General features: G+C 39.6%; 1 protein-coding gene across 47 annotated transcripts in view; it reads left to right on the forward strand.

Annotated features, from left to right (window-relative positions):
- Positions 1-24,230, forward strand: part of PBRM1 (polybromo 1) — a 116,901-nt gene that overhangs the window by 82,940 nt on the left and 9,731 nt on the right. For 23 of the 47 annotated variants that reach the window (XM_086697962.1, XM_086697966.1, XM_086697952.1 and 20 more), the window contains 8 exons: positions 288-445; positions 1,341-1,604; positions 6,317-6,462; positions 8,818-8,975; positions 17,617-17,800; positions 18,364-18,574; positions 19,202-19,403; positions 22,780-22,944. In XM_086697962.1, the coding sequence (XP_086554088.1) occupies positions 288-445; positions 1,341-1,604; positions 6,317-6,462; positions 8,818-8,975; positions 17,617-17,800; positions 18,364-18,574; positions 19,202-19,403; positions 22,780-22,944 (1,488 nt within the window). The remainder of the gene's footprint in view (positions 1-287; positions 446-1,340; positions 1,605-6,316; positions 6,463-8,817; positions 8,976-17,616; positions 17,801-18,363; positions 18,575-19,201; positions 19,404-22,779; positions 22,945-24,230) is intronic. The other 24 variants (XM_086697986.1, XM_086697974.1, XM_086697978.1 and 21 more) reach the window with 3 other exon arrangements.

The raw sequence follows: 24,230 nt of genomic DNA on the forward strand, positions 1-24,230 counted from the left end.
CTCCTCATCTGGTATATTACCTATCTTTTCATGTGAGAGGGAGAGTAGAATTTTTTAGGCCTTCTTATACTTCATTATTTTCAAGTATCATTTCTTCTAAGATAATTATTTTAAGGACCTGTGGCTTAAAAAGCACATCGTTGGGTTCGGGCCATAAGAGAATAGATGGAGAATTTGCTCGTTTTGCAAAGAATGTGTGATTTCTGTTAATGGTAATTCTGTCTGTCTCTGTCTCTCTCTCTCTCTCTCTCCCTCCCTCCCTCCCTCCCTCCTTTTTTGTTTTTGAGGTGAAAAATGGTTGTATGGCTGTTGGTTTTATCGGCCAAATGAAACATTCCATCTGGCTACGCGAAAATTTCTAGAAAAAGAAGTTTTTAAGAGTGACTATTACAATAAAGTTCCTGTTAGTAAAATTCTAGGAAAATGTGTGGTCATGTTTGTCAAGGTAAGAAACTCATTAGTTCCCAAAGTACAAATCATTCCATGAAAATAAAATTTACGAACACAGAAAAATCAGTATTTACAAATTAGAAGCTCTGTTTTAAACCGTTTGATTTTTTTTTTTAAACTGTATCTGTATGGCTGTGTGTAAAAGATTTGGGAAGAAATTAATCTGATCATGATGATGGAAGACCATTTGCTGCCTACATCATATATAGTTGAATGCAGTTAGCTTAAAGTTTTTTTTATACTGCGAGGTTAATTTTTGAGGATGACATTTTCTGAAAGATAATTTTCTGAAAACTGTCAGTATGCTCTTTTAGGTAATAAAGTATACTTTTTGTGTATCTATCTGATACAGGCACATTGACCCCTGCCCCAAAGCTTTCAAGAACGTTATAGCTGTATTATGAAATGTTAATATATTTTCAAAAGGGCTGTTGGTAAGCTAAATAAGCTAAAGGGTGTGGGGGCACCTGGGTGGCTCAGTCGGTCGAGCGTCCGACTTCGGCTCAGGTCATGATCTCACGGTCTGTGAGTTCGAGCTCCACATCAGGCTCTGTGCTGACAGCTCAGAGCCTGGAGCCTGCTTTGGATTCTGTGTCTCCCTCTTTCTCTGCCCCTCCCCCACTCATGCTCTGTCTCTCTCTGTCAAAAATAAAATAAACATTACAAAAAAGTTTTTTTAAATAAGCTAAAGGGTGTGTATTTAATAAGGCTATTTTGTAGCAAGAAATTGCTCCTACATCTCTAGCCATTTACTATTTGTGGTTAACTGTCAAAAAGTCTTAACAGTTTAGCTTTTGTTTGTTTGCTTGATTGATGTGTGGTTTTGGTTTTTATGGTTGACTGGTTTTCAGAATATTCACCTAACTTATTAATTTTATTATATCTCACAGGAATACTTTAAATTATGCCCAGAAAACTTTCGAGATGAGGATGTTTTTGTCTGTGAATCACGGTATTCTGCCAAAACCAAATCTTTTAAGAAAATTAAACTGTGGACCATGCCCATCAGTTCAGTGAGGTTTGTCCCTCGGGATGTGCCCTTGCCTGTGGTTCGAGTGGCCTCTGTATTTGCAAATGCAGATAAAGGGGATGATGAGAAGAACACAGACAACTCAGAGGATAGTCGAACTGAAGACAGTTTTAACTTGGAGAAGGTATGTAGCTAAAAGCCACACAGAAAAGAATTTTACACTTCAAAATACCTATTCCAGAAAATAAATGAATAAAGCATTCAAAATCAGAATTAGAAAAAGAGCAACAACTTAAAACCTTACATAAACAGAAAGAAGGGAACTATAAAAGAGACAGAAATTAATACTTAGAAAACAACAGAACTGAAAAGTAAATCCAGGGGCACCTACTGGTTCAGTGAGTAGAGCATGAGACTCTTGATCTCAGGGTCATTAGTTTAAGTCCCCCGTTGGGCATGCAGCCTACTTTAAAAAAAATTAAATAGGAGCGCCTGGGTGGCTCAGTCGATTGACTTGATTTCAGCTCATGTCGTGGTCTCAGGGTCATGGGATTGAACCCCGTGTCAGGCTCCACACTAAGCACGGAGCCTGCTTGAGATTCGGTTTCTCCTCCTTTTCCCCTCTCTCTTGCTGGCTTACGTGCATGCATGCGCTCACGTCCTCTCTCCCTCTCCCTCCCTCTCTCAAATAATAAAGAAAGAAGTGAGTCCAAGTGCTAATCATTTGACAAGTCCAGTGAAATAAATGACCAACTCTCCTAATAAAAAAAGAAGAGAATTAAGCCCAGACATATAAATGTAGAAGAAATTTAAAGACTTGTAAATTTTGTTAATAAATTGAAATCCTGAATAAAATGAATAATTTCCTAGGACAATATAAATCACTAAAGTGGCATCAAGAAGAGGTGTAACACGTAAGTGGACAACAACAAGAAGAAATTTTTTTTAATGTCTTGAGAGCTAATCACAGAGTACTCAGATCAGATAATTCTGTAGGTGAGTTCTTTTAACCCTTTAAGAGACCTATAATTATACTATGGTTTAAATTCTTTCAGAGCATAGAAAACAAAACTTCCCAGTTATTTTACATAACCAGAATAATCTTGATTTCAAAGCCTGACAAAATAAAACTGGAAAAGCTATAGTTCAGTCTGACTTACGAATATTAATGCAAAAAATACTTGGAGAAAATGTATTTTTATAAATGAAATCAAATTAGTTATTTAAGAACAATATGACCAAGTAGGTGGAAGTTCATTCTACAAATGCAAGGATTGGTCAAAATTAGGAAAATTCAGTAAAACATTTCATTGCATTAATAGATCTAAGGAGAAATTATTTGATAAAGTACAGTAACTGTCTTCATTTATTTAAGTCTTTAGATGGGTATTTCCTCAAAGTGATTTTTTAAAATTATATTTCTCACACCTAAACGTGCTTGCTCTACTATTATCTTTATTTTTCTGAAAGTAGCCAATGAAGACAAACAAAATAGTAAAAATATTGACAATAAAGAGGCAAAACTTTTTTTTGCAGATAATGGGGGAGAAATTAAAGTTTTGAAAACCAAGAATTCAACAGATAGGAATTTCAAAGTCCATATACAAGTCAATAGCTTTCTTATATAAACAAAACAGTAATTCACAAGACTTTTGAAAGTAAGATAAAAATGTTGAATACACTTTAGCAGCTGTTAGGAAAGTCATGTAGAAGAAAATATCTGATTCATCTTAACAACAAGATACATTAAGAAATAATCTTGGGGGCGCTGCTGGGTGGCTCAGTTGGGTAAGTGTCTGACTCTTGATTTCGGCTCGGGTCATGATCTCACGGTTTGTGAGTTCAAGCCCCATATCAGGCTCTGTGCTGACAGCGGGAAGCCTGCTTGGGATTCTCTCTCTGCCCCTCCCCACTCCACTCTGTCTCTCTGTCTCTCTCTCTCTAAACAAACAAACAACAACAAAAAAGAAATAACCTTAAAAGGAATATATGGAACCTATGGGAAGAGAAACAGTCTATGGACATGAAAGACTTGTTTTTGGAACCTGACAGAATTATGCTGGCATTCTTAATGAAGGGGTAAACATGTTAGTTACCAGGAAAAGAAGGGAGAAAAGTAATCAAAGTGCTTTGCCCTGCTAAATATTATTGTATTTTATAAAACAACATTTTTAAAAAATTGGGATAGTAGCTCAGGACCAGTCAGTGGAAGGAATAGGCTTTTCACAACTAAAATCTAGAATATAAAGGTAGGATTTTAAATCAGCAAGAGAGGATGGAATCAAATGATACTGGAAAAACTGGTAGCCATTTGAAAATAAAAGAAAAAGAAGAAGAAAGGAAAAAACCCACCTGAATTCTCTCTTGATATTCCAAAAAGATAAAAAAACAAAAAAAAACAGAGTACTAGTTGCTAACATAAGCATATTTACTATTATTTACCTATATTCTTTTATGTATGTATGTATGTATTTATAAGCTTGGAATGGGTCCATTCTATACATGATATAAAATCCAGTATCCATAAAAGGGGGGGGGGCATTTTATCAGTGTACAATGGAAAATATCCATTAGTTTAATAAAAGAGTCTAAGGACTGCCATTTTTAACACAATGAGCTCTTGGAAACCTAGGAAAAAAGCTACACTAGAAAAATAGGCAAAGGACCAAATAGATGATTTGTAAGAGAGAAGACAGCCAAAAAGGTAAAATGTTTTTAAATGCCTGGCAGATTGGCAGGAGTTCTAAAGACTGCTAATACTGGGCACACCCGATGTGGGTGTGGGCAGCACACTTCTCTCCCATCCATGGCATTCCCTTTGACCCTACAGTTTGATGCCAGGGAACGTGTTCCAACTCAGTACTCAGGCGCACCAAAGGGTTGTCTACAAGGAGTGACATCAGTGTTACCTGTAAAGCAAAACCCTTGGCCAAACTCAAATGCCATGAATAGGAATTGAGTAAGTTGTCATACATCCATAGCATGCCAGCTGTATGGCCAGTGAAAGCAGTGAAGTAGGTTTATAATATGTCACGTGGAAAATTTTCCAAGTCCTGTAGTAGGAGGATGTTCATGATTAACAGGCAGCAGAATGGGATGCAGTTCCATCATTATTCAAAACAAAGAAAAATGTATATTTACATACATGAATGAGAAAATGAAAACAGCATGTAACACTGCTGTGTGCTAAACTAGGTGCTTATCTCTGGAGTTGGATCACAGAAGATTGTTTTTAAGTTTTACATGCTGTAATGTTGACTTGTTGCCAATGAATGTACTTCTTTTATATAATCAAGAAAGATAAAACTTTTATATTGTTAACATAAAAACTGGAAAATATTGAATTCTTTGAGTCCATTTCAGTGTCCTAACAGTTTTACAAGAGAAAGGGAGCCTGGGAAGGAACATGATATTTTTTACACTTTACCAGTATGTCTGGGAATTGTGGAGACGTTAATTATGAAAGAATAAGAAATACCAAAGGAAGCCAGTGTGGGAATAACATAGATTTCTTCTTTTTCTTTTTCTTTTTTTTAAAATTAATTAATTAATTTTTAAATTTACGTCCAAGTTAGCAATTTTTTCTTAGAATTCATAAGGCCCCAGGGTCCTCTCTGTGCACACATTTTTTTTTTTTTTTTTTTTTCCCTGTTCTTGTCTCCTATCTATTTTAATGCTACCTGGCCAAAACAGGTCATTCCTGGAACTTTTTAAAAGAATACCTTCAGCAGGTAGAGCATGCAGCTCTCAGTCTTGGGATTGTGAGGTCAAGCCCCACATTGGGCGGGAAGATGACTTTACAAAAAAAAAAAGAAAAGAACTTCAGAACAGACCATTCCTGAAAGAAAAAGTTATTCTTACTCTCAGGGGTCACTTTATAGCTCCCTTTCCTGCAGGTGTCCCTCATCCAGCACATCTCATTCTTAAGGGTTTTCCAGGAGGAGCATTTAGATTGCACATTTATAGTCGTGAAGAAAGAAGCAAACCGTTTGGACCTTCTGAAAGAGAGATTTTTGTTTGAAGTTTCAGATACTCTCGGGGAGGTGCAGTAGAAAACTTGGGGGTTCTGGGGTTTCCTCGAGGAGCTTTTATATGTTTTGAAATTAATATGTTTACAACACCTCGTGCTGTGCCCACTATCTGCATCAGATCAGAACTTGTTTTTCTTTTTTTCCCCTTTTCTGCCAACACTATAAAACAATAATAATGTTTGTTAAAGCGCTTTTCATAAGTCAGGCATTGCTCTGTGTAGTTAATGGGGAGAATATCCTTAAAGCTTCCTAACAATCCCATGTAATAGGCACACTGTCTTCATTTTCCAGATGAGGAAACTAAGGCCTAAGAGGTCAAGTAATTTGCCTAATGTCACAGTAGCCAATAGGTGACAGACCTTGTAATTTATTAAAAAATTGAGAGTATGTGTTTGTATCACAGAGGCTATACTATTCCTTTCCATGCTAGAATAAAGCAAAATGATCATTTTAAATCTATCAGCTGTTAATGCTAAGACATTGAGAGCTCAGTAAATGTGATGAAGAGGAAGCTTATGCAGTATTTGCTCCTTATCCTCCATGGCAACGCATGAGTGAGGCTGCTCCTGAATGCTGCTAAGTCCTCTCCGGTGCTCTTTTTGTATTGGACTAGGGGAATAAAAGCATCTTGGAGTAACATTTTGTGAAACTTAACTAGAAATTTAAAATAAATGCATTATTTGAGAAGACTTAGTTTGGTTTCAGTGTCCTAATCTTTTGGTTTCTGGTCTTCATCAAAACTTCTATTTATGGTTATTTTTGTCTTCTAAGTTAATATGATGGAAAGTCAACTTTCCTTTCTTACCTTCTCTGTCTACTCCTTGATTGTGAGCTGCCTCTCTTCAACCAGTTTCCTTTACCACAGGAGAAAGAAGATGTCCCTGTGGAAATGTCAAACGGTGAGCCAGGTTGCCACTACTTTGAGCAGCTCCGTTACAATGACATGTGGCTAAAGGTTGGTGACTGTGTCTTCATCAAGTCCCATGGCCTGGTGCGCCCACGTGTGGGCAGGTGAGTGTTACTGAAGCAGCGAAGATGTAGTTGGGTCGGAGAGATTTGGAGCAAGTGGAAATTCATCACTCTTTAGGATGAAGACACACGTCATCATCAACCCCCCGCCCCCAACACCCTGCAATCCTGTTAACTTCCCCAGCTTCCTTGCACACCCTTGCCCTGCTTTCGTCTCTAGCCATGCTTCTTTAAATTCCTCTTGTGAACTTTTTTTTTCTTCTCTTACCATTTACTCAATTCTCAACCCAGAAATCTCCCTGCCCACCTCACATGATGAACTCCCTTTAGCTTCAATTTAAGATGACACTTCCTTAAGGAAGCTTCTCCTGTACCCTCCAGACTGGATTAGGTGTCCTTGTATTCTCAGAGCACTTGTCATGTTATTTTACTGTCAGGTTTCCATACCAGACTGCAAATGCCCTGACAGTAGGGTCCCTGTCTTTTTGCTCACCTTTGTCTTCCCTGCTTCAAGCATACAGTTCATGAAACATAGTAAGGGCTCAGATATTGGTTGAACAAGTAAATGGATGGAAGAGTGTTTGCATGGCATAAAATAGCAGTGACGGAGTCAGGTACAGAATTGGGCAGTAGAGGATAGTGGTTAAGAGTAGTAGTTGGTTCCAAGAGATCGTGGTGTAAGTCCAGCCCTGCTAGCTTCATGTCCTTAGGCAAATAATTTACTTCCCTGAGCTTCAGTTTCCTCATTCCATTTTTTCCTCATTCAGTAATCATTTATTACAAACCTATTTGCCAGGCTCTGAAGCTACATTAGTGAATAAAACAAACATTCTTAGTGCCCGGGATCTTTGTTCCAGTGGGAAGACAAACAGTAATCATGAATAAGTAAAGTGTAAGGTACATTAGGTCATGAAAAAATAAGAGTATGAGAACACTCAGGAATGCCGTGGTCACAGTGAGGAGGTGCAAAAGTTTAAGCAGGGTGATGTATATAGGCCTCACTGAGAGTTAATAGTTGAGTCAACGAAGAAACTGAGTGAGTAATGTGAATATCCGGGGGGAAAGCTTTCCGGGAAGTGAGAATAGCCAAGATAAAGACCTGAGAGCAAAGTGTTCCTGGCCTGTCAAATCAGGAGAGTTTGTTACAGGGGGAGTAAGCAGTGCATTGAGTTAGATAGGAGATGAGGGCCATGGCATACAGTGCAACCCTTGTGGACCTCAGAGACCAATGTAGGCACTTGGGCTTTTACTGAATTAAAAAGAGTACCATTGGATTCTTTTAAGCATCAGTGTGACAGCTGAATTAGTTCTTAGCAAGATTGCTCTGCCTACTGGTTGTTGAGAATAGACTTAAAGGATCAAAGAGAAGCAAGGAGATCTGCTAGAAGGCTGGCTGTTGCAGTAATCCAGGCAGCAAATGATGATGGCTCAGACCAGTAGTCAGACCCTGTTTTAAAAGGTTGAGTTAATAGGATTTCTGATAAATGGGATGTGGGGTCTGAGAGAGAGAAAGGAGTCAAGGATGACTTCTGTCTCTTGTCTTGAAGAACTGGAAGGTGGAGTTACCAGTAACTGAGATGAGGATACTGCTTCTTGTTAGGAACCACAAGACATTGGAGACCATAATACCAAGCTGCTGGGGTGGTTGTGAGGAATGATACAGTACCTGGCACATAGCAGTCACATGTGAATTTTTATTTTTTTCTAGGGAGATAGTATCTGGCTTTGGTCAGATTCTCAAGGGGTGAAGGGCTCTTATATCTTGGCACTCAAAAGTCATGAACCAACCATTGCCTTACAGGAATATCTGCCATTCATGTGAGCTGACCCCAAATATCGATGGTTTGCGTGTGTATTTGGCTGACAAGTCCAATGACAGATGCTTAGTTTTGTTTCACCATGAGCATCTCAGGGAAAACACCTGGGAGATATGCCTTAGTATTGTGTTAAAATTGTTTTCCCCTTAGATAAGTAGCCAAATGTTTGTTTCTCTTTCTGAGTATCTTCTCCTGTGCTCAAAAAGGACGAAACATCAAGGAAATTGTCTTTTTATCAAAATAGTCAGTGAAACTTCTCTAAAATAGTAAATATCATCGAGGCGCCTGGGTGGCTCAGTGGGTTAAGCATCCCACTCTTGATTTCAGCTCAGGTCATGATCTCACAGTCGTGAGATGGACCCCATGTCAGGCTCCGTACTGGGTGTGGAGCCTGCTTAAGATTCTCTCTCCCTCTTCCCCTGCCCCTCCCTGACTCACGCTCATTCTCTCTCAAATTTTTATTTTTTTTAAATAGTAAATATCATTAGGTTTTTGGCTAGCAGAATTTTTGGTAGATTAATCCTTCCAGAATGAAACCTGTCAATTCATTTTAATGGAATTTCTCCATTTTTCCCCCAAGAATTGAAAAGGTATGGGTCCGAGATGGAGCTGCATATTTTTATGGCCCTATCTTCATTCACCCAGAAGAGACAGAACATGAGCCCACAAAAATGTTCTACAAAAAAGAAGTGTTTCTGAGTAATCTGGAAGAAACCTGCCCCATGACATGTATTCTGGGTACGTATTTCTGCCTTTTCATTTAATCACATTGATTCTGCTACAGTTGACTGAATACTCCTCCTGTGTTAGGCACTGGTCTAGGTGCTAGGTATACAGCAGTAAACAGACCAGAGTCAGTAAGTAAATTAAAATTAAATCTCTAGAACATCAGGTAGTAATTAGAGCTCTGAATGAGAATAAGGCAGAGGAAGAGGATAGAGCAAAATGTTGAGGGGAGGTCTTGTAGGTAATGTGGTCACCAAAAGCATTTCTGATGGGTGACGTGAATAGAGCCCTGAAGGCAGTCAGGGAGAAAACCACCCAAATACAGGCATGCTTCGTTTTAGTGCGCTTTGCTTTATTGCCCTTCCCAGATGCTAGGTTTGTTACAGATTGAAGGTTTGCAGCAACCCTGTGTGGAGCAAGTCTGTTGGCGCCATTTTCCCAGCAGCATTTGCTCATTTCATGTTCCTGTGTCACATTTTGGTAACTCTCACAATATTTCAAACTTGATTGCTATTATATTTGAGATGCTGCAATCTTATGATAAAACTTTAATGGACGAGGAATTGCTTGTTATGGAGGAGCAAAGAATGTGGTTTCTTGAGGCAAAATCTCCTGGTGAAGATGCTGTGAAGGTTGTTGAAATGACAACAAAGGATTGTGAATATCACATAAACTTAGTTGATAATGCATCAGCAGGATTTGAGAGGATTAACTCCCAATTTTGAAAGAAGTTTGTGGGTCAAACGCTGTCAAATAACATCACGTGCTACTGAGAAATCATTTGTGAAAGGAAGAGTCCGCTGATGTTGCAAACTTCACTGTTGTCATATTTTAAGAAATTGCCACCGCTACCCCAGCCTTTAGCAAACACCATCCTGAGCAATCAGCAACCATCAACATTAAGGCAAGACCCTCTATCCCCAAAAAGATGGGGACACCTGGCTGGCTCAGTCAGTAGAGCATGTGATTTTTGATCTCGGGGTCATGAGTTTGAGCCCCATGTTGGGCGTAGAGTTTACTTAAAAAAAAAAAAAAAAGATTACAACTCACTGAAAGCTCAGATGATGGTTAGCATTTTGTGGCAATAAAGTGGTTTTTAATTACAGTATATATATTGTTTTTTTAGACTCAATGCTATTGCACACCTAATAGACTACAGTATAATGTAAACATTACTTTTAATGGAAACCAGAAAATCATTTCAATCACTTTATTATGATATTTGCTTTATTGAGGTGATCTGGAGCTGAACCTGCAATATCTCTGAAGTGTGCCTGTGTCTGAGATTTTACTCATTTTAGGCACAGCAAACATGAAATGCAAAGCCCTTAAGGCAAAGTAGCTGGGTATGGTTGAGATAACAGTAAGAAAGCCAGGTGGCTGGGGCAGACCAGGAGGGTGTGGTAGAGAATGAGCCCCCTGAGGTGCCTGGGTGCACACTCACAGTAGGTCTACTAGACAGTGCTCAGATGGAATTTGGAGCAGATGGGAAGTCCTGTCTGGGTGTGAGCAGAGCAGCTATGTGGGCCAGCATATGCACTGGAGGAGTCCCTGCAGCTGCAGGATGGGGAATGTGTAAGAATAAGGTAGGATTCGGGGGAAGGAGTTGAAAGGCTTCTAGTCTCTTGGACTCTTAACCCTAGCAATGTTACTCTCCCTGATCCAGAAGTGTGCAGGGCTCGTGCTGAGGTTTCCGTTCAGTCATCCTGAGTGTTCACACACACTCTGCTGCTCAAACGTAGTTCTGTGCATCATATACTGTCATTATTTTCAGCTATTGCATTTCTTCCGGCCCAGAGTTAACACTACAGCTTACTTACAAACCAGCTACTCTCCATCTTTTGGAATAGTTTTCCAAATGATGTCAGTGAAAATAGTGAAGTAGGAAGATTTGAGGGCCATTCCCTCACAGAAACATGGAGAAAAGCCCACAAAAGCTGTCAGAATCGACATTATTAGAACTCTGGAAAACAGCCAAACATCATTTGGAGTAATTCCTTTTTATAGACGCTTAGTAGAATTTGTTGCACTCTGTAGTTTATAAACCACATATCCAGGCTCTCACTTATTTCTCACCATGACCCCGTACTAAAGATGCTGTCATTCTCAGAAAATTGAAGTTACTGTCCAATACATGGCCAAAACTAAAACCTGGGTCTTTTCACTTCTACTTCTGTACTGGTGTTTGGAACGCTTTTGAGAGTGAAAAGAGGTGCTAGTATTATTAGGCAGGATACCAGGAAAGCAGTGAGATGTATGGTTACTTCATCTTGAGATGATGCATTCCCCAAAAGGAAATGGATCTAGTGGTCACAAAATGGGATTTCAGCCCGGCTTGTGCATTTTTCATCTTCTGTAATGTAGACCTGATGGGCATATTTCACTCAGGAGACAGTACTGTTTTGCTAACTAATGTTTTTTGTTCATTGCCTTCAGTAACTTAAATAGTAATCAGACAGCCACAGAGAAGTTGCTTTTAGGAATGAACATGGCCACACCTGACAGAAAGTGCCTCCAGCCTAGGCACTTGAATCATAAAATTTCCAGGAACCTGGGTTTCTGAAACATGTCAATTCCTAATTTATTTGCCAGTTCTGTTTTCTTCATAGTAGGTTTTTTTAATGCTGCATTAATTGAAAAACTGTTCTTACTAAGGTAAGAAAATTAAAAGGTTTTTAAAAATTAGAAAGGAAAAATTAAAAGAATTAGGTTTTGCAAAGAGATTATTAGGTACATAGAAAATTGAAAAGGTATTTGGATAAACTATCAGAATTAATAAATGAGAGGTGCCTGGGTGGCTCAGTTGATTAAACATCCGACTCTTGGTTTTGGCTCAGGTCATGATCTCCTTCAGGTTCTCTCTCTCTCCCTTTCTGCCCCTCTCCCACTCATGTGCAGTCTCTCTCTCTCAAACATTTAGAATTAATAAATGAAAATACCAAGATTATCTATACTTTTATTTGTGGTCAATGAACAGAAAGTTGAAGTTTAAAAATACACCACTTATGTTACATACCTAGGAATAAATATTTTAAAAAGTTGTATAAGACTATGGATATAGTCTCCCTCTCTTTCTGCCCCCTCCCATTTGCGCTCTCTCACTCTCAAAAATAAACATTAAAAAAAAGAAAAAATTTAAAAAAAGATGTATAAGACTTCTACACACACACACACACACACACAACCCTCTGAGGAAATGATTGAATGAAATCAAAAAAGACCTAAATTAATGAAGTGATTCATCATGTGTATAGCTGTAAGTTCAGTATTATAAATTATTTTTATAATGTTTATTTATTTTCGAAAGAGACCAGGCATGAACAGGGAAGGAGCAGAGACGGGGGAGACACAGAATCCAAAGCAGGCTCCAGGCTCCAAGCTTTCAGCACAGAGCCCGACGCAGGGCTTGAACTCACAAACCATGGTATCATGACCTGAGCCGAAGTCAAACGCTTAACCCACTGAGCCACCCTGGGCGCTCCAAAAGTTCAGTATTAAAAGAAGTCATTTTCTCCCATATCGATCTATCTAATTCATTGTAGTTCCAGTCAGAATCCAGCAGGTTTTTATCAGTTTTGTGTGCTTTGTTGAATGAAGCTTCCTGGGGCACCTGGGTGGCTCAGTCGGTTGAGAGTCCGAATTCGGCTCAGGTCATGATCTCGCCGTTCAGTAGTTTGAGCCCCATTGGGCTCTGTGCTGGCAGCTTGGAGCCTGGAGCCTGCTTTGGATTCTGTGTCTCCATGTCTCTCTGTCCCTCCCTTGCTCATTCTCTTTCTCTCTCTCTCTCTCTCTCTCTCTCTGAAATATAAAACATTTAAAAAAATTTTTTTAATGAAGCTTTCTAAGCTTTTATCTTTTCCATGTCTTCTGAAGGCCTGGGAGGAAGCCCAGGTCAGGGCACAGAGAGACCACATCCATTCCAGGGCTACCAGTCAATTTTACTCTTTAGCTATGAGCACAATTCTTACCTTTTCCAAATCTCTCTTTTTCCTTCTGTGAAATATGGAAAATGGTAACTATGCCTCCTCTGAATTGAAAAGGCTTTGGATTGTGTAAGTCAAGTGCTGTAAGTCAGAGGCAGTGATAATAATTATAGCTATTTTCAGCTTCTAAAATGTTTCTGACCTGTTTTTCCATGTTTTAGGTATTTTGCATGTAAATGTTTAATAAGTTATTAGCTATGAACACTCCTGTTAAAGTCAAGAGCAAAATCAGGGTGTTCTTATCATTGTTATTTAACTGTGTTGTGGAGGTACTAGCCAGCACAGTTAAAAGTAAGAAACAAAATCTACAGTGAGGTGATAATTCAGGAGGATCAACTAGGAATTACTCCATAATAGGAGAAGATGGGGGGTTCACAGGTGGCTCAGTTGGTTAAGCATCTGACTCTTGATTTCTGTTCAGGTCATGATCTCACAGTTGTGAGATCGAGCCCCACATGGGGCTCTGCACTGACAGTCTAGAACCTGCTTGGGATTCTCTCTCTCTCCGTCTCTCTCTGCCCTCCCCTTCACACTCTCTCTTTCAAAATAAATTAACGTTTAGAAGAAGAAAAAATGTGGTGTACCTGGGTGGCTCATTTGGTTAAGTGTCTGACTTCAGCTCAGGTCATGATCTCACAGTCCATGAGTTTGAACCCCGCGTCAGGATCTGTACTGACAGCTCAGAGCCTGGAGCCTGCTTTGGATCTGTGTCTTTCTCCTCCCCTTCCCTGCTCATGCTCTGTCTTTCTCTCTCTCAAAAATAAACATAAAAATATTAAATTAGGGGCACCTGGGCGGCTCAGTTGGTTAGGCGTCCGACTTCAGCTCAGGTCATGATCTCACGGTCTGTGGGTTTGAGCCCTGCCTCCGGCTCTGTGCTGACAGCTCAGAGCCTGGAGCCTGCTTCGGATTCTGTGTCTCCCTCTCTCTCTGCCCCTCCCCAACTCATGCTCCATCTCTCTCTGTCTCAAAAATAAATAAACATTTGAAAAAAAAATAGTTTAAAAAAATTAAAAAGAGAAGGAAGGTAAGTTTGAGTATAACATGGATAACAAAGAAACTGCCTTAAGAGATTGAATAATAATAAAAAGATAAAACACGTTGGGATAAATTTTACAAGATACATGCCACATCTGTATAAAGAAAGTTTTTAAATGCTGCTTTTAATGCATTTAAAAGGGAGTGCTTGAACAAATTGAAAAGCATACCGTGTACTTGAATGAGAAGTCTCAACATCATAGAGATGTTCATTCTCCCTAAGTTAATCTTTAATGTGGTTCCAGTATATGTACCAATGGGAATTTTCTTGTGAGGAATTTGGGACTTAAATAAACTGATGTTTAAAATAATGGGGTGCCTGGGTGGCTCAGTTGGTTAAGCATTGACTCTTGATTTTGGCTCAGGTCAAGCCCTATTTCCGGCTCCACACTGATGGTGCAAAGCATGCTTGGAATTCTTTCTCTCTCTGCCCCACCCCCCGAATAAATAAACTTAAAAAAAAAATCTCAAAGAGAAGCAAAAATCAGGAAAATATGAAAAGTATAATAGGGGGTGAGGGTCTGTCCTGATCAGATATTAAAATATCATTAAAATTATTTATATGATATAAATACACAGATTCTTTGAACAGAATAGAAAGTTTAGCAGTAGAATCAAATATAAATTAACTTATGATAAAGGTGACATCCCAGGTAAGGGGGAAAAGATGGATTTTTCTGTTAAGTCGTATTTGGAAAGAGCATAGACATTTGGAAAAAATAAACTTGTATTCATCCCTCACATCAACTGCAGAATAAATTTCCAGATGAATTACAGGTTTAAATGAACATAAAGTGAAACAGCAAAGATACCAAAAGAAATGATGAGAAAGAAATTTTGATAACCTTTGGCATAAACCTAGAACCCATACAGAAAAACAGGGATAAATTGGACTATGTAAAAGTTGAAAATGTTCGCATAACCAAAACAGGCAGAAACAAAGATAAATGACAACTTTTAGGAAAATACTTGCAATGTATGTAATACATAAAGATCAAATTTCCTTCACATATGAAGAACTTCTATAAAACCTTTAGAAAAAAATCAACATGGGGCACCTGGGTGGCTCAGTCTCTCGAACATCCAACTCTTGATTTCAGCTTTTCAGCTCAGGTCATGATCCCAGGGTCATAGGATCGAGCCCTGCATTAAGATCTGCACTGAGCATGGAGCCTGCTTGGGAATCAATCAATCTCTCTCTCTCTCTCTCTCTCTCTCTCCCCCTCTCCCCCCCACCCCCGTCCTTCTCCCCCGCTCATGCCCACTCTTTCTGTCAAAATAAAAATAAAAAATAGAAAACATCAACACTGAACAGAAAAATGGGCAAAGGATAAGAATAGACAGAAGTTACCAGTGTTTCTTAAATGAAAATATGCCCAACCTCAGCCATTAGAGAAATAAACGTACCCAGATGTTCTTTTTCTTTATTTTAATTACCTACCAGATTGTCAAAATTTCCAGTATTAACTAGTTGACAAGAACATAGGGAAGTGGCATTTACCTACTTTGTGGTGGGTTTATGAATTAGCACAACTTTTATGGAAGGTAATTTGATTATACCTGTAAAAATTACAGTGCCCATACCTTTGACCCAGGTTGTATACTTTTAGAAGTTTGTACCTCAGATATACTCACACATGTACAAATTGATATATGTGTTAAATTATTTATATCAGCATTATTTGTTTCAGTGGGAGAGCAAAAAATTGGAAATAGCCTAAATGTCCATCAATAGGGAATTAGTTCAATAAATATGTTAACACCAGCAGTGATCCTCAAGATACATTATTTTACAACAAAATTTAGTTGTAAAATAATGTAAGTGATATGCTACCATTTTTTAATTGTAAAATACATAACATAAAATGGAGTTTTTTAATCATTTCTAAGTGTACAATTCATTGACCTTAAGTCCCATGACAATATTGTGCAACCGTCACTATTCATTTCTAGAACTTGTCACCTTCCCAAGTAGAAACTTGCTACCCGACAAGCTGTAACTACTCACTGCTCCCAGTACTTGGTAATATCTGTTCTACTTTCTGTCTCTATGATTTTTGTCTATTCTAGGTACCTCATAATAGTGAAATGATGTGCTGTTTGCCTTTTTGTGTCTGGCTTTTTTTGCTTAGCATGATGTTTCAAGGTTCATCCATGGTGCAGCATTATCAGAATTTTATTCCCTTTTATGGCTGAATAATATTCCATTGATGTATACATAACATTTTGTTTATTCACTCATCTGTAGATGGACATTTGGGTAGTTTCTACCTTTTGGCTGTTGTGAATAATGCTGCTGTGAACATTGGTGTATGAGTATCTAATTGAGTTCTTGCTTTCAGTTCTTTTGGGTATTTACCTAGAAGTAGAATTGCTGGATCATACAGCAGCCCTGTTTAACTTTTTGAGAAACTGCCATGCAGTTTTCCACAGAAGTTGTAGCCGTTTACAGTCCCATCAGCAATTGGTAAGGATTCCAATTTCTCCACATCCTTGCCCACACTTGTTATTTTCATTTTTTTGTGGGTTTATGGGGAAATGTCTGTTCAGATCCTTTGCCTGTTTTTTAATTAGGTTATTTGTCTGGTTATTGTTGAGCTGTAGGAGTTCTTTGTATGTTCTGGGTATTAGACTTACACCAGAGACACGATTTACACATATTTTCTTCTGTGGGTTGCCTTTTCACTTTCTTGATAGTGGGCTCTGAAGCACAAAAGGTTTTCATTTCGATGAAGTCCGGTTTATTTTCTTTGCTTGCTTGTGATTTTGATGTCACATCTGCCTAATAGAAGGTCATAAAGATTTACACCTATATTTTCTTCTAAGAGTTTTATAGTTGGAGCTCTTATGTTTGGGTCTTTGATCCATTTTGAAGTTACATTTTGCATATGGTGTGAGGTAAGGTTCAGAGTCCACTCTTCTGCATGTGAAAATTCACTTGTGCCAGTGTTAACATGACTCTTTTCTCCCCATCAAATTGTCTTGGCACCCTTGGGGTACCTGGGCGCCTCAGTCAGTTAAGCGTCCAACTTCGGCTCAGGTCATGATCTCATGGTTCATGGGTTTGAGCCCCGCATCGGGCTCTGCTGACAGATCAGAGCCTAGGGCCTGCAGCCTCTCAAAACTAAACAAACATTAAAAACAAAAAAAAAATTGTCTTGGCGCCCTTGTAAAAAATCAGTTTCTTGTAGGCGGTGCCTAGGTGTCTCAGTCGGTTAAGCATCCAACTTCAGCTTAGGTCATGATCTTTCATGGTTTGTGAGCTCAAGCTCCACATCAGGCCCTGAGCTGACAGGGCAGAGCCTGCTTTGGATCCTCTGTCTCCCTCTCTCTCTCTGCCCCTTTTCTGCTCATACTCGTGCACTCCCCCTCCCCACCTCTCTCTCTCAAAAATAAACATTAAAAAAAAAAAAATCAGTTGCTTGTAAAAACCCAACTGTGTGGGTTTGTTTCTAGACTTGTAACTCTATTCTGTTGATCTGCGTGTCTGTTTTTATGCCTGTGTACACCTTTTAAATCTTCTGACTTTTGAGTCATGCGAACATATTCATTCAAAAATAACAAAATTTTAAAATGATTGTTAGCTATGACCACAATTTACTCCTTTAATTTCCCTCCAATTTGCCTTTCAGGAAAGTGCGCTGTGTTGTCATTCAAGGACTTCCTCTCCTGCAGACCAACTGAAATACCAGAAAATGACATTCTGCTTTGTGAGAGCCGCTACAACGAGAGTGACAAGCAGATGAAGAAATTCAAAGGACTGAAGAGGTTTTCGCTGTCTGCTAAAGTGGTAGATGATGAAATTTATTACTTCAGGTAAAGCTTGAAAAACTTCAACTCCCAATAGGAAAATTGATACCCAAATAGTATAGCCCATGGTGGTTTTTTGTTTGTTTTTCTTATTCTTAAACTAGAGCTGTGTACATTTCAAATAGAAAATATTAATTCAGCTAAAAATTAAAGGAAAATCCTCATTGTCGAGATGTAATAACTGCCCTTGGCATAGACTCTAGTAATTGTAATTTGGAGGCAGAAATCCTTCGTTCTGGTTTATAGCCTATCTATTAAGAGATCTTGCCTAGTTTCACAGTATGAAAATTCTCTTCACTGTATTATATAGGCAACTAGATCTCAACTTTGGATCCAGTTTTGTGGATTTTGGGTGGATTTTCAGCAGAATTCTTTGAAAAACAAACGTCTATAAATAGGGGTGACTTTATAAATACCCATTTAAATTCTTTCCTTTGCTGACTTAGAACATACATTGCAGATTGCAGGAAGTCTTTTCTAAATATTAAGGCAGAGCATTGCTTTCTGACCAATCCTGGAGTGGTATTTGGTGATTGTTTTCTTTTTTTTTTTAATTTCACTGCTTTTAGAAAACCAATAGTTCCTCAGAAGGAGCCCTCACCTCTGTTGGAAAAGAAGATCCAGTTGCTAGAAGCTAAATTTGCTGAGTTAGAAGGTGGAGATGATGATATTGAAGAGATGGGGGAAGAAGATAGTGAGGTCATTGAACCTCCTTCTCTGCCTCAGCTTCAGACCCCACTGGCCAGTGAGCTGGATCTCATGCCCTACACACCCCCACAGGTGATGGTGACAAGTTCCTGTTACTTGTCTTTCTCTCAGCTTTGGTTCATAGCACACTCAAGCCGAAGGAAGGAGATACCCAGCCCTCACATATGTGAGCTTCAACCTAGAATTATGCAGGAAGGAACAAATTTTTTTTCTTTCTTGATGCCACAAAGAATTTTAAATTTCATACCGTTTTAAACTTTGCATAGATAGCTATTTTTAATGGCATGTTAAGTTAGAAAGCTCTGCCTACCTTGTGTTGAAGGTGAGCAGTGAGGAGCAGCATCGCCCTGTGACTTTAGCCTTTCCTGCCCATATCTTTCTCGTCTCTCCTCCTTCAGGCCCTTATCTGGGTCGAGGTGATCCCTGGTGGTATTTTTTTCTCATTCAGAATTTTCCCAAGACATAATTGTGAGGTCACCATTACAGATTACAGTCATGGAATTCAGAAACTTTCATTTATTTCTTAAATGGTAAGAGGCAAGGAAGAACTGTTTTGACCAAGAAAATGACCAGCTATAAACTAAACGTGTCTGCAAAATAATAATAACTATTGAATCACATGTTCCTGGCTTCCAGAAACCTTGAGCAGTTGACCAGATGCAGTGTTCTGATGCACTATAAGAGCCTTCTGTCTTACAGTCTACCCCAAAGTCTGCCAAAGGCAGTGCAAAGAAGGAAGGCTCCAAACGGAAAATCAACATGAGTGGCTACATCCTGTTCAGCAGTGAAATGAGAGCTGTGATTAAGGCCCAGCATCCAGACTACTCTTTTGGGGAGCTCAGCCGACTGGTGGGGACAGAATGGAGAAACCTTGAGACAGCCAAGAAAGCAGAATATGAAGGTAAATAGAGACTAGGTGCAACTATCTCAGCTTTCTAAACAAGGGGGTGTTTTCAGGAATGCACGTGCATAGACAGGTTTTACTCTCTTGTTCTTACCTCTTGCACATGAGCTGTGTGTTGGGGACTGTCTCAAATGGCTCCCAGCCAACAGTTTAAATGCCAGCCTTGTCCTGACTGAGCAAGCACTGCCCCTGACTTGGCCTTTGGTCCTGGTGGGTTTTTTTTTTCCCCTAAAAAAATTTCTCAAATATTTTGCTATTAAAAATTGCATGGTTTTCTTCTTTTGTTGAGTCTTATAAGCATACGTGTGTTGAGCTGGGGAATGATTATATAAGAATGTTAAGTAGAATTTTGGTTAAAATTCATCCAAAAGGGAACATTCAAAATCAGGATCTATTATGGCTCTCGATAAGCCACATATTTAAGCTCCAGGCTGAGGCTTGGCTGAAAGCGCTTGGTTTCCTAGGCCAGTCTTGGCCTGTGCTATGTCTGCAGTCTTAGCTACTTTTAAGGCACTTGGAGTCCCTGATAAAGTTCACCTGCCTTCATTTTCCTTTTACTCTGTAATTAAGTTATTTGGGGCCATGAGCTATCATTTAAAGATTTGGTGGTTCTTAATTAGCCTTTAGGGACAAATACCTGAGCGATATTGGGGGGGGCGGGGGCAGGTATTGTTTTTTTTAAATGTCAGACATACCTTTAATAAATGAGTAGTGAACATTAGATTAGGCAGGACTCTTGCCTTGGAGCTATATTTTTTTCCATTTGGAATTGTATATATTGTTCATTTTGCCAGCTTAGAGCTGTCTCTCTATGGTTCACCACTGTGATCAACCATTACTCTTCTTGGCTGGGTCTAAATCTGCTATTTTCCAGCAAGAATAAAGAAATTAATTGTTAAGCCTAGCCTGCCTCCTTTATTAAAATGTATGGTATTTCCTAAGAAATTTTTCTAAAAAAAAAGATTTTAGTCTTTTCATTTATATCAATTGATTGATAATTGTAAAATTATCTGACAGGCTTCCCCAAACATCTTCTGCAGAATTCTAATCCTACAAGATGCTCAGACAGAAAAACCTTTGTGGCAAAACCAGTTTGAGAAGCATTCCAAACACTTCCACTCTTGGAAACTTATAGTGCATATTCCCATAGTAAAGTCTTTAAGACCTACCATAAACACCTGTGTTTTGTCACCTGGCATTTTCTGAAACTTGATCAAGTATTCATATAATGCTTTCTAGTATCATAAAGAACAAATATTTTGCAGAACACTCTTTAAGAAACCCTAGTCAATTCCATAAAAACCTCGAACTTTTCTTTGGTATTTGACCTTACTGAAAGTTAAGACCAAATATCACTCCATTGGAGGAATATTGGAGACGAAGCTCATGTGAATGTAAAGCCCAGTCTAGGGCAGATGAAGCCAGTCACATGTGGCTGGTTATTTAGAGTGTGAACAAGAGAGACAAATGTGCTGGATGTAAAAGTACAAACACTGGAGCAGGGCTAGAGAGAGGGGCAAAGGAGGGCTTCCAGGAGAGTCTCCTAAATTCAAATGGGAGTCTGAAATGGGAAAACCAAGTGAGGATGAGCTGGGTATGACTCAGCAGTGTCTGCCTGAGACACAAAATCTGAACTTGTGGTGTTTGGACCAAAACCCAGTGTGGGTTTGAACTCAAAACCCAAAGTTTGGAGTTGGGCTAGTTTCATTTAACAGTCGTCTTTTCCAACGCAGCCCGTTGGGCTCTTCCCAGAAGGAGCCAACAGGTAGCCAGTCCAATATTCGATCCACAGGCCTGAATTTTTCTTTTTTCAACTTCATTTTTTTGCTCTCCCATTTTACTGTGTCATTTGTGTAATGAAAATACTAGAATTTAATGTGGGGGTCTAGGTCATTCAGTGGTTTGTTTTGTTTTTTTTACTGCTGGCACAAGGAAATGGGTTGTTCCAATGGCCTTTGTCCCTCACGTTCATTGTACAGAGGATCTATAAACTGAGACAGTGTTAATGAGTGATGACAGGCCCATACAGGCAACTCTCACAGCAAGGAAGCTCTGACTTGCTTGACTTTCACATTCTTATGCTCATGGAGGACTGGAGCTGTTGCTTCTTGATTCTCTTTAAAGCCATGTGATCTTGAGCTATTTTCCACTCCTTAGATCAGCCAACAGTAGCCTTTTGAATTCCATGTTGGAGGGTTAATGTGTGGCAGTGAAATGTGCTATCATAAGTCAGGGCTACATGTTGCTGGTTCTCTCGGTGTCCTTGGACAAGTTACTACCTATCTCCCAGCCTCAGCTTGCCCATGTGAGGAGTGGGGAAGATTTCCCGTTTATGAATAGTGAAGCAAAACAATCCCTGTATTGTGAGAGCTTTGGGAACACATTTCTAGACTTTTCTAGTAAGGGTCCAGCCTGCTAGCTCCCAAAAAGACTGGGAATGTGATTGTTGGGGCTACTGGCTATGGAGGGGTAGGACAGAGCAGCTCGAAGGAGAAAAGGGTACAGCAAGCGGTGCTCCACAGCCCAGAACTGGCACAAGCAAATGCTCCTCTTGTATTTTGGATGAAAGAAGAGTGATTTCTTGGAACTTTAGCTGATTTAGGATGATCTATGGTCAGTATTGAACTGCTCAGCCTCAGGAAACCTGGTTCTGTCAGTACATTGTCCATTGTTTCATATGTGTATATATATTCCCTGCTTCTGATGACTGTAGCCTGGAGTATCATGCATTTTTTCCCCTCGGGGTTTATTAAACATGACCTCTTTGCTTCATTAGGATGTAGAAAGTAGTGTTTTATTTTCCCTAAAACCTTGTGAAGGAGGCAGTAAGCTACTTTTCCCTTACAGAGTTAATTTTCTTCAGCTGCTAAACCCCATGACACTAATGACAAGAGTCCTCAAATCGTAGTAAAATTGGGTGCAAGGAATCAGGAAAATAGTGTAAGTAACAATTGTGCCAAAAATTATAATGGGCCATGGAATTGCTTCATGTTGAAATTATAAATAATTTATAATGCTATTAATACTAGAATAATGGTAGCGCTTCTCATCTTCAGGGTGCCTTGTGAGATTAACCACGTTGGTTACGCTGGTGACGTGTTTAAATAAAACCTGTGCTTTCTGAATGTGTGTTGCAGTCTTAACATTCTTGAAATCTTTGCAGACCAGTTCTCAAGATGGGATAGGAAAGCTGGACGCTAGGTTACCAAGTGAAATCGGCCCGACTCCTCCTGTGTTGAGACTAGTCATCTACTGTTCCTTCCGTTGAGACAGAACTGTTGCCTGTGTTTTTACTAGTCCTGTTGAATGCAATGGATGGTATTTTGAATTCCTGGGTTAAAAACAGAATTGAAAATCTGAAATGCCTTTACAGAGCGGGCAGCTAAAGTTGCTGAGCAGCAGGAGAGAGAGCGAGCAGCACAGCAACAGCAGCCGAGTGCTTCTCCCCGAGCAGGCACCCCTGTGGGGGCTCTCATGGGGGTGGTGCCACCACCAACACCAATGGGGATGCTCAATCAGCAGTTGACACCTGTTGCAGGTAAAAACAGGAGCTAAGACCATTTTTTTCCACTTTAAGAAATTCCTTCATTTTTTTTTTTCTCCAATGAGGAGTAGGCCACAATCTCTAGGCTTTTCTCATGGCAGAGTCAAAGTTTCCAGTCGTCCATGTCGTCCTTCTGTCGCCTTTCCCATATGGGCAATGCCTCCCCTCTGCCCCAGAAATGGGCCCTGGGCCCAGTCCTGGGAATTAGTAGGGAGCAGCTCTAGCCTGGCTGTGGGCATGGTCTGGCGATACTCTCCACCCCAGACTGCTCTGGATATAGAGCCCTATAGCAGAAAACCTAAACAGACCCTGAATTCTGTTCTGGAGGGGCTCCCGAGAGAAAACACGAAACTAAGCACTTAGGTGATACCGATTTTCCCGTCTCATTCCAGGGTTCAGTTTGCCTTGTTCTGCTGCAGCCATCCTTAAAAGACTGACCATTTAAAAGGATTTTTGACCGTGAATTCTAAATCCTTTCTTGGTCACTAATGTGCATGACTGCTAAGTGGAGTACAAAGTCCTTATTCAATTCATTGTGCCCACTCTGTAATGCTTTTCTATTTAATTACATTAAACTGCATTTTCTGTTAGTATCCCAGTCACATATTTGTAAAAAAAAAAGAAAAGAAAATGATGAATGTGGTTTGCTTGTGTGTGTTGTCTCTGGTTCTGGTAGCCATGGCAAATTTGGCTATTCTTGAATTGAATATCCTTGTCTGATGTGTCTCCAACGAGAAGCCCGTAGATCACTTCTCGGGTCCTTCCTTCGTGATCTCCCTAAGCCTGGTGAGGTCCATACAAGCCACCTGAGTGTCTTCTGAAGCAAGCGGTCTGACTTCTTTTCGCAGGGAGTCCAAGACAGTGTTGTTCAAGGCAGGCTCATTGGGATGCTGTTTTTGTTTTTGCTTTTTTGTATTTGCTTTTCAAGGAAGAGTAGCGTAGGATAACTTTTTCATTGTCGCTCCTACCTTTTGTGATGGCAAGTTCTCAAATGCACTGTCGCTCAACTCAGCAGTTGCACTCGCCAGAGCACATCTGAATCATGGCTTTTCAGTACTCTCAGTGTAACTGACGTTGATCTAACAAATCTCATAATCGCCTGCTCTATTCCATGGCCCATTTTGGTTAACGGGATTCCAGAGGGTTTTAGAAATCAGGCCTTGAACATGGGGACTTTTGAAAGTTAGAATTCCCTCGTTGACATCCTGTTTTGTTGCGTTTGATATGTGATACTGTAGCACTGTGCCCTTGACTAAAAAGCCCAGGGACACGTTAACAAA

Source organism: Puma concolor, chromosome A2, assembly GCF_028749965.1.
Source record: "Puma concolor isolate L17-30 chromosome A2, mPumCon1.1.hap2, whole genome shotgun sequence".
Lineage (NCBI taxonomy): Eukaryota > Metazoa > Chordata > Mammalia > Carnivora > Felidae > Puma > Puma concolor.